The sequence below is a fragment of the Drosophila grimshawi genome, unplaced genomic scaffold, assembly GCF_018153295.1.
Source record: "Drosophila grimshawi isolate 15287-2541.00 unplaced genomic scaffold, ASM1815329v1 contig_311, whole genome shotgun sequence".
Classification (NCBI taxonomy): domain Eukaryota; kingdom Metazoa; phylum Arthropoda; class Insecta; order Diptera; family Drosophilidae; genus Drosophila; species Drosophila grimshawi.
Window position 1 is genome coordinate 11,230,620 of NW_025063098.1, and position 11,289 is coordinate 11,241,908.

Below are 11,289 nucleotides of genomic sequence, written 5' to 3' on the forward strand. Positions count from 1 at the left end.
TGAGCGACGCTGAAAACTGTTTATGAATTATGCACCACGTCGACACCGTGTGCCGCGGTTTTCCCCGCTTGTCCCCCTTATATACTTTTGTATGCTTCAAACAGAAACTCAACGAACGACAAAATTAATTTACAAATTTAATGAATGAGTCAAAAAAAGAGAAAAATTCGTTGGGAATTTTAGCCATACGCTGCTTCTGTCCACTAACCTCTCCATCCCCACACCTGCTTCCTCTCCTAGCTCTCGTCATTAGCATTCACACATGTCTGTCAGCACAAGCTCGTCAGAGTCATCCCCACATCCTCATATTTCAGCATAAATAAATAACTTGGCGCATCAGTCAACGTCATCGGCAAACTGTGCCTCCCATCATCACCTCCAGCCCCAATCCCACCTAAGCCTTGCCGGGATTTAAATGAATAATTTGTTAATTTGTGTGTCTGACTGCGCCCTGCTTAATGTGGGTCAGTCAGAGCCAGTTAAGTCTAAAGTCACTGCTTTCAGTGATTCCTGCAACGCTTATCACAGTTTATTCAATGACTGCGATAATTATTGTCACGTTCATTTAATGTGTAAACGAAGTTTGATTTTATCTTTGAGTTTAATACTGAAATAATTGTATAACGACCGCTTTTATTTTTCGATCAAACAAATGTTTACACAATTTGGCAAGCTTTTCAACTGCTGTAAATCGCTTTGTTGATTAATGATAAATGTTTCATTCAGTCACTTTTATATATAGCATTCTCAGTCCCAAATAGTCACCATAAAGAAACAAAATATTGAATCCATCATTCATAATAATTCTTATCGCTGTAATTTATATTGCACACATACGCAGATATATATTCATTTGTGTCATCAGTTACGTCATATCAAAGTAGATATATAAGGGGTATCGACCATGTCCATGTTTAAGCAAAACCAACAAGGGGCATGCCAGCCGAGCCGGCTTTTTCATAGATGTTAATGCGGCTGCTGATTATGATTCTGGTGGTGTTCTTACAGAGATTTGCAACACGACGCTGCTACTCAACTTGCTCGCTGCACGGCATTCAGCACGTGCGACACAATTCCTGCGAGCAGACTTATATATAGTTTAGCATAGATTTTGTTGCTACCCCAGAGGCAACCCAGACTCTTAAGTTTGTCAATAATGTCAATGGCAAGGTAAGCGACTTGTCTAACGTATTTTTGGTACTTTGGTGTTTCTAACGTGTTCGTCCTGCACTCCAGCAATTGATGTGACATGTTTTATGGATGCTGGACCAATTCACATACATTTATATATGCATTCAACTAGTATTCTAACTACTGCACATTGTTGCCCCACGCCTCACTCTCTCGCTATTTGCATCTCTATCGCTCTCCCTCTCTCTCTCTCATTCTCAGTGTGTGTCTCTGTCTTTTTACCAATGTGTCTCTGTTTAATTCTCTCTGTCTCTGCATAAATGTTTCACTCGTCGATACGCCGTTTTGTGCTTCTTCGCCCCGCCTGTGACATTGTTGTTGTTTGTTTGTTGTTTTTTTTATGTGTATGCGGAGGAGGCGAAAGAAGAACGCATCATGAAATGTGACTCCACTTGTTGAATGTATTGCACCTGATCCGACTGTCTCTCTCACACACACACACACACACACACACACACACCTACACCCACCCACACACAATACACAGCACACGTCCACAATCAACAGTGTCCAGGACCTGCTAAGTTCTGGCTTGGCTTTATGTCTCTGTTTGAAAAATTCCCTCCGGCATGGCTGCTGTTGTTTCATTGCTTTTTATTGTTGTTATTGTTGTTGTCATTGTTAAATGTGCCGCGACAAAAAATAAGCCTGATCGTCTCTCGGATACTACGCAATTTAAACAATTGATTTGACTGTCGCCTAAAAGTATGCAACATTTTAATTCAATACCTGCATACAATTTTTGAGCAAAATCGTCATGTATTTGTCCACATTTTCTCCATACCTATTCACATCGTTTATGATGGGAAATGTGAAGAAAATCTCTCGGTTCACAAACTCAATGCACACGCTAATACGCTGGCCAAGGACGTGTTGTCCCTGCTGCTGCCTTTCTGTCATTGCTGTCGCTGCTTTTATTATTGCTTTTTTTCCAACCATTCGCTACAAATCTTCATAATAACATAAACACAGACACACATATACACAACCACTGTTTATCTTGTTATTTTCTGATTTGTCCTCAAGTTTCAACCTCTCCTTTTCACGCTTTCTCTCTCTCTCTCTGTCTCCCTCTCTCTCTCTCTCTCTTTCTGTTTCTCTGTCGCGCTTACTGTAAGTATATAAGTTTTCCGTGTTTACTTTGCAATATTTCTAGCTGTTGTTGTTGTTGTTCTTATTGTTGTTATTGCTACTTTAACTTGTTGGCCTTTTAACTTGACTCAGAATCACACACTCACACACACACACTCACACACATTTTCAACGAGCAACCGCATCCATCGATAAATGTGTCTGACCATATTTGAAAATCAACTCGCACCGAGCACAACATTCAACTTTTTGTGAAATGCTATCAAGCGAACCATCAATACTTTTAGCACTCTAAATTTCCAACTCAATTTTCAACAAACATCAACATATAAATACACACACACAGCCACGCACACACATACATGCACAACATATACTATATGTTTTAATGATGAAAATGTTATTTACAGCTTTCAACAGTAACTATACGAATACCCAGAGGGGCTCCGGACTCGATATCCGTTTTCGTTTCCATTTTGGATTTTGGGTTTGCTATCGAGTGGCTGACATGATATCAATTACGCCCATAGCAAACCAATTTCTCTTACTTATACAATACTGTAACAATACAAGCATTGTTACCAATATAATAAAAAAGGTCAGCAGCAGCAACAGCAGCAGAAGTTGAGTTATTTAAGGAGCCAGGCACTTAAAAAGTACCGGAAGAAAATAAGAGCATATCGGATTTCGATTGTTTCGATATGTTAATCAAAGGCTTACAATCTACTTGATTTACATTCCAAGGGTTCTTTTCAGCTTTCACTCCTTCCCATATAAGTAAAGCGATTTGCGCTTAACAATATAAGCATATTGCACTAGTAATCGATATTTCTATGTGCTTGAAGAGGTCGCTAAACTCTTGTTAAATATGGATATACCTTTTGCAGTTTCTTTCAGAAACTTTATACTTTTTTGGGGTGAAACTGAAAGTACGATTTTTGCAAGGGACTTAAACAAATTAGAGCAATTGGCAAAATGTTAGATCTCTGGTGCAGTAGCCTTTTAATTGCTTAATTATATTGATGTGTACAAATTGTTGGTAGCAAATTCAACGGCAGATACTCAAATGAGCATAGACAACTTCCTTTGGGGGCCACAAATTGGCGACAAATGAGCCAACTTCCGTTGGCCGTTTGTGGAAGATGGGTTCCATTAACCAGTGTCCCGTGGTCATGAGCATGAGTGTATGGGTGTGTGTGTGTGTGTGTGTGTTAGTCTGTGGGTTTGCGAGCCAGACTCGTGTAATTTGCCTATTTCGCAGAACTTAGCTCGTAGTCCACACTTCAGTCCGCAGTCACTTATCCCCAACTTTTGTAGTCAACTCTTGTCCCCAAGTCCGTTGTTTGTTCTCTGTCCACTCACTTATCCTCAAGCACATTGCGGTCAGCCTCAAGCTAAGTGCGTGCTTGTGCTTGTGTGTGTGCGTGTGCGTGTGTGTGTGTCTTCTCTATTGTCACTCGAAAATTAACTTCTTTGACGTTCTATGCTCTTTGACTACAGCTCTGCAAGTTGTTTTGCTCGTTCAGTGACTTGTTGCCCTCCACATGCAACACACACACACATACACACACACACACACACATGCACACACAAACACTCACATACACACGCATAAGACACTAACACAAGCAGTGTAGGTCTGCTTACACTGAGATCAACAATGGACGTATTTATATTCTTTTCAGGTTTATAACTTAACAAACGACATTCACACAAAGCAGTTTTTCATTTCATAAATTTAATCTAGTCCGATCTTTTGATTTGGCTGTTGTAAACTATTTTGTTAAAGTTAACTCAGTGAACTTTCAGTGTAGTTTTCAAATGCTCAACTGAAGGAGTCAGGTAGCATCCTAGATGGGCTATAAATTTGCATACCATTGTATATATTAGATGTGCCTTTTGGCTTGCATTCAACGGAATTGCGCCATGATTACTCACACAAACACACACACACACACCCACAGGAACATTTACATACACATTTAAATTGCTTTGAGCTTGGGCATTTTATATATGTAAATATATTGCACAAATAATATGAAATTGTTATTCTAAATGTTTGCAGAAGAACTCTTTGGCCAGTTTGAGGTCGGGGCCCACAACGGACTTGCTGCGCTTTGGCGCCTTCGAGTAGCGGAGGAACACAAGCGCGCACACACACACACACACACACACACGCACGCACGCACACACCCGAGCAAACACACAAGTTCTAGATACAGGCAATTATCTTGTTTCCTATATTATGCGAATTTCAGTTGAACTTCTGTGATAAACGCTGCTAATTGCATTCATTATTTTGCAGCCGCCTTTTGCCATTTGGTACAACCTGCCCAATAAGCCCGGCCAAATTCCTGTTAAGACAATCAATCAAACTAATTCGTGACTGCTTCGCAAAATGACGGTTAAATTTAAGCGATGTCGTGCAGGCCAACATTTTGTCGTCAGTTATTACAGATTCCTTCGACTTTCCCTTTTTTTTTTGGTTTGTGTACCCTTCTGTAGAGTATTTTAATTTTGTGGTCAAATTTGCAAAGCATTGAAGGATATATCTTCGACGTCATCAAGAATTTATAGATCAGCATCAGTGGCCGAGTCGAAATAGTCATATCTGTCTGTACGAATTTTTAAACGATATTTCAAACTCGGAACCAAAATTTAGATTTCCGCGGATTAACGTCAGTCTCAAGGGTATATAATCTCCGGCATGCTTAAGATAACCGTTCTTTCATGTTTTTTCATTTATGCTGTATTTCGCCCCTTTAGCCAGGCAGGGCATCAAAATGTAATTTACCACAAATGTTGCAAAACATCAATTATCCCTAATGGACTGTGAACGTGAAATTAACGTTTATAATTATGTGACACAGACGCCAAAAGCGACCACAGCGTGGTGCTGCTCAATGGTGCACACTATGGCAACAAACTCTTGGCCTGCTTCCTGTCTAACACCCTGCAGCCAGGGGTATATATACAAGGATGTGTAGAATAAATACAATTAATAATTAATATTAAAGAGTATACATTTGCTCCAGTGAACACAAACTTAACCAACTCGAGACTGTATCAAAATATAAGTTAAGTTTGTGTTTGGGTAAATTATATATTTGAGTTATTAATGCAAAATTGTACAGAATTTTTACCCTTAATTTTCTTGGGAATTCCGAGTTATTTAAGCTCGACTGTGTATTGATTTGCATTTGCAATGCTTTAAATTTTTATGTTGTGCTTATTATTATTATATAGAATATTTGTTAGTCGACAAAAAAGACTTGCTCGCTGCCGAATGAGCCGTGTCAGTAATGGCCTCAACTTTTCGCTGCTGTTGCCCTTTTGGTAGGCAGCTTGATCCACGGTGAAGCCTGTCTGCTGGTCATAGAATATCAAGTAATAAATTAGGAGAAAGGGGCGTGGTCGTGACTAATTTGTTCGCGAAAAAACAAGAATTTTTAGGGCCTCCGGAGTGTGTTGAACTTTGCCCGTAGCACGCCTACTTGCGAGGGCTTGGCCCGCCCTCTAGATAACGTTGCTGGCATGTTTTGAGTCATAAATCCGCAAAGAAGTAAAAGTCCGAAAATCGCAATAAAGAAATTTATTTTATTGCCAGTATTAGAATTGGATTTTGTAATAAAAATGTGTGTAAATAAAGATAAATGTGATGTGTTGGAAACAAAGCCATCCTCAAGTTGAACATTTAAGCTGAAGCTTAAGGGAATATGCTGAATGTCATACAATGTGTGATTTCAATTATCCCCAGGCGAGATTCAAAATCGTAAGCCATTTGAAGTAGTTAATCAAATAGTGACAGACGCCCAAGGACCAGCAACACATTGCGTATGCGTAATAAAAGTCTTTCACTTGAATATTAGAATAAGATGCAATTGCTTGTTAGCTTATAACTCAATTGAGGGTCCAATCTTGCTCAAAAACTAAGTTACAATAGCAATATGCAACTCATACGGCATACACACAAATATCACACACACACACACACAGAAACACACAGTAAACTGGCGTGAGCCACATGGCCAGCTTGCTTTGGAAACTGTTTTGGCCAATATGTCTTTTCAGGTTGATAAAAATCAGCAAAATGATGATGAGTGCTGTTGTTGTTATGTGTTGCTTGGGGGTGGGGCTGGATCCACTGATTGCCACAAAGTGAAATGCAGCTCATGAGGCATGTGAGCTCGTGCTTGAGGAAGCTAATATTCGGAAATTGTATTTTTGTGTTGTATTGCATCAGCCACTTCCTCCGTTTCCCCCGTCACCCAGCAACGGCTGTTGCGGCTGTTGCTGCTGTTGCTGTTGTTGCTTTCTCCCCGAAAAATGTTTTTCTTTTATTGTGTTGCATTTGCTTTGCTTATTGCTTTTATGTGTTTTGTTTTTGTTGTTCTTCTTGTTTTTGCTGTTGTTGTTATTGTTGTTTTTCAATCACGCATCTCGCTTTGACTTTTTACTGCACCTCGGAAAAAGGCACACGAAGTGCACCAAAAACAAAAACAAAAACTAAAAAAAAAGCATTAAGCTCAAAGCAAAACCCGCAACATTTTCGTATTGTTGTCCTTGTTGTTGTTCGGCTTGTTGTTGTTTTTTGAACAGCTTTGTTGCCGCTGTGCTTAAAATGGCAAATTGTTTTTGCCATACCTACAAAACACACACTGACACACACATACAATATATACTTCTCAACACTGCCTGTAAATTGTATGCAACAAAAAACAGCAAATTGAAATTTGACTACAAGTTTTTCATTACTTCTCTTTCTACCTCTTCCTCTCTCTCTCTCTCTCTCTTTCCATCTATCTGCTCTCTTTGGCTCCTTTTCATCCACAGTGCCATGTGGCCGCTGCCATGGTGGCCGCCTCCACTTCCTTTGGCTACCACTCCGTCAATCAGCTGGACCGCAACCTCATGTGACGTCAGCCCAGCAGCTGCAGCACTTGCAGCGGCAGCAGCAACTGTGGCGGCGGCGGCGGCGTCGCCCGCAACTCTCATCAATATCATTCATCGGCGGCAGCAACGCCGTCGTCGTCGCAGCGCTCATGCACACGCTGCCAGAGCTTCCATCGGCATCATCATCGTGCGCGGCGTCGCAGCTCGGGAATGCAGCTGAGGGGGGATTACAGCTCGACGTCGGCGGTGAACAGTGCGGCGAAGACGATTGTGACAATTACAGCGCCGCCAGCAGCGGCGGCTTCGGTCAGCTCATTGCATTTGGGCGCGGGCAGGCCATCGTCGGTGTCCACGTTGACGTTGGCGTCGGTGCCGCCCTCGCTGCTGCTCGAGGCGTCGATGAGCGGATTGAAAGGTGGATCCGTTAGTGCGGCAAATACTCCAATAGCGCCCGCGATGAAGCATATCAGCTTTGCCATGGGCCCGGGCACGAGCACTGCATCGTGTTCGGGATCGGGACATCATGTCTCCTTTATGCCCATGCCTCTGCCCATGATGGGTGTGAAGCGCTTTCGCGAATCCAGCACATCGCTCAGTTCCCCAACAGCGGTAACGACAGTCGCCACCAGTTCGGCACCATCTCTGATAGAGGCTGAGGCGAAGTCGTCCACGTCGGGGCATCATGCGGCGCTCGAGCTGCGCCAGAGTGTGCAAAGTCAGATCACAACCCTGGAGGATGTGGACGATGTGGAGCACAGCGACGAAAACAGCAGCGACAGTGAGAGTGTGGGTCTGGCCCTGGTGCAGACGACGCCACAGCTGGAGTATCAGGTCGGCATGGCGTCGAGTTCCTCAAGCGCTTCGGTTAAGTAAACTCGTCCAAGGCACACAACCATTTTAGGGTTAAGATATGCATTCCCATATAGTTGTATAAAGCGATACAACTCTTGTATTGGCCAGTTTTGTTGACGATCTGGTCAATAGTTGTTTTTTATTTATTGCATAAGGAGTAACAATTAGCCATCATATCTTAGCTCTTCCATGAATATATATTATCCACTTAAGTTCTTTAGACAACCATCCATCTTGTAAATGTAAATTCATCTTTAAATTTCGTTTTCCTGAAAGCTACGTCTTCAACCTGTCCATGTACCTGACACAAACTCTCTCGCCCCTTTTAAATAATGCTCATTTTGCGAGTATATATAAACAATGACAAAAGTGTAATACTCTCTTTTTAAACTAACTCAAAACTGTACAATATTACGGGTGCAAATGAATTTAAACCTATCTTAGCCTAAACAAAATATATTTAAACAATCTAATAGCAAAAGGCTTCAAAAAAGTTTGTCCATCTTTTTATGGCAAGTTGATTCCAACTTATCCGTCTCAATGGCATAAATTATTCAACTCTTAAATCTAGCTTGCTATGTTTTTGAGCTTTAACTTCACGAGAAAACAAATTCAGATTCTGTTTTTTAATGCTCACTTTAACAAATTTGATTGAAAAGTGTTCTCTACAGTTCTGCAAGCACTTCATGAAGCGAGGCAAAACTCGACAAGTTAAAGTGAGAGAATAGGGCCACGAACCAGATAGAACCCGACACTAACGGTAACTATTTCATTTTGTCCATGAAAAGTTCGAATTTAATACATTTCCGTTAAAGTTTTCCAGTTGTTAGGTAAAAAAGGAGGAAAACCCGTTGCTGGTTAAAATGTGCAATTGTAAAATGCACAAAACTGCATGAAATAAATTAAGTTAAAGAACAATATGAATTTAGCGGATAAAGTAAGCAGCTTAAAGTAATTAAAACTGCAGTGAGCAGCTTAAAACTAAAAGTAAGCTAATTATAATTTTTTGTGTGAGTTTTGTTTTATTTATTTAGTTTGCAGTTATCAGAGAGCGTAAATTTTTCTAAACTGGTAGCATACTAAGTAATCACTGGATACAACACCAATGTTAAATATCTAATAACGTGGCATGTAAAAAGCTCATTAAAATAGTATACGTAAGTACTTCCTTAAGTATTTATTGGGTACACTTATGAAGTTGGATTCGTTACAACATACAACTGAGCAACCGGAATGGAAAAGAAAAAAAAAACAAATATAATAACACTGACAGAAACTGCATTGTAATGTATTCAAGCAGAAATGACAGCAAAAAATAAAACTATAAATAAAAAAAGGATATGGAAAAATTTAAAAGAATCATGCTCATTGTTTAAAAAACAAACAAATCTGAGAGAAACAGAGTAAAGTAAACCGGAACAAAAACCAGAGGCAATTATTAATATTCAATATGTGTACCATATAAGCTCATAGCTCATAGAGTAATATGTGTATGTGTGTGTGTGTGTGTGTGTGTGTGTGTGTGCGTTGCATAAATAGCACTAAGTGTACACTTAAGCTTGTATGTAGGTATGTGTACTTCTATCTGTGTATATGTATGTGTGAAATTTACTCACTTAAGCGCTGCTTAATCAAGCTAAATCATCCGATGAATGCGCAGCAGCAAGAATTTATAATACATATATATATGTATATATATATATATATAAATTAATATATATATAGAACTAAATCCGTGTGTAATTACTTAGAGCCAATCAATCCACTAGCAACTTATAATATAATGGATCCACATTTACAATTGTCATTGGCGCCACAAATCAAAAGCATTAAGCTAAGCTGCATCACAGATTTGTATTCCATATGTATGTACTTAAATGTATTGAGATTAAAACATATACTGAAACAGTAACTGACGTCTGGCCAAACATTATTCAAATTTCAGCTGTCCAACCAACTAAATAAATTCTATTTATTTTTTTTTTTTTGTGGTAGTGGAATACTTTATGTTTGCGATGAACTAGCTAGAAGATAAACACAGTAGCTCAGACGTAGGAGGAGCTAAACGCAACCAGAAGTGAAGGACAAACTACGGACATAAACTTTACACTTTACAGTTAACATTCGGATGCATGTAGTATGGGGCAATAGAGTTACAATTGCCAAGTGCCAGCAGCAAAACTTATGGATTGCATTGTGCAGCTGTCGCTCAAGCAGACACTCACTCAGTCGGTCCGTCAGTCAGTCAGTCAGTCAGTCAGTCAGTCAGTCGGGCTGTCCGTCCAGAGATAAGAGGGGGGCCAAAATGAGTGCAGTCAGCAAAGCGCGAAATGCAAGCAACGCATCTAAAACAACTCGCTGAAGACAAACACACAACAGCTGCCCGGATTCTCTTTCATGTTGAGCTCCATAAAGTTTAAGCTGTGAGTGCGTGCTTCGACGAAAACTGGTTCGTTTCGCTAACATTGTGGGGACAAATCGCGCAACGTGCATCAACTAACTAATGAGAAATTAAGCCAGCGAGCAGTAACCACCAGCCATGCCCACTAGCATAAAACTACACAACACAACGCACTAATGACCCACAAAAGCGACTAAAGTTAAAGCAGAGTTCCCCAAAAACAACACTATGCAACACAAGCACAATACAAAATCAAAGTTAGTAAATTCTTAAAGAATCCATATTTTTAAAAGCGTTAAAGGGTGCATATTAGGGAATCGGACAGGGGTAACTCACCATTTAATTTAAAAAGTATTCTTAGTTGTTACATTTTGTTAAAATTTCAAAGAAATATGTCTAGTCTCCAGGATATTTTGTATATGTGTGACCATAACTCCAAAATTACTTTTTTTTACTTAAGACATTTTTTATTATTTTTTAGAGGCCATTACTGTTTTTAAAGAGATTTTCTAAAATTCGTGCCGACGTTATTCCTGAATGTATGGAATGTATATATTTAACTTTACGTAGTTGCTCTATTTTGTTGTATAGTGCATTTGTAGGGGCTACCGACAACACCGACTGCCTGGCGATTGTCCTTGTTGTAATCAGCCGAATAACGACTGTCAAAATGGCGGATGAGCGCAGAACTAATAAAAAAAAGAAACGTTGCATAGCACAGGGGGCCATCAAATCGCAAACTGCACAGATCTTTAGGTTTGCGGTGGAATAGAGTGTATGGGTGCAAGGGGAGAGAGGAGGGGGATTGAGATTACTTATCGCCCCAAAAACTAAATTTGAAGCAGCGCCGAACCCTCAAA

At 40.1% G+C, this 11,289-nt stretch overlaps 1 protein-coding gene across 1 annotated transcript in view; it reads left to right on the top strand.

The window, feature by feature from the left end:
• Positions 1 to 9,714, top strand: part of LOC6563290 (dopamine receptor 2) — a 28,076-nt gene extending 18,362 nt beyond the window's left edge. Inside the window, 1 exon segment of the mRNA XM_001989598.3 lies at positions 7,117 to 9,714. Within this exon segment, the coding sequence (XP_001989634.2) occupies positions 7,117 to 8,049 (933 nt within the window). The 3' untranslated portion in view covers positions 8,050 to 9,714.
• The last annotated feature ends 1,575 nt before the right edge of the window (positions 9,715 to 11,289 follow it).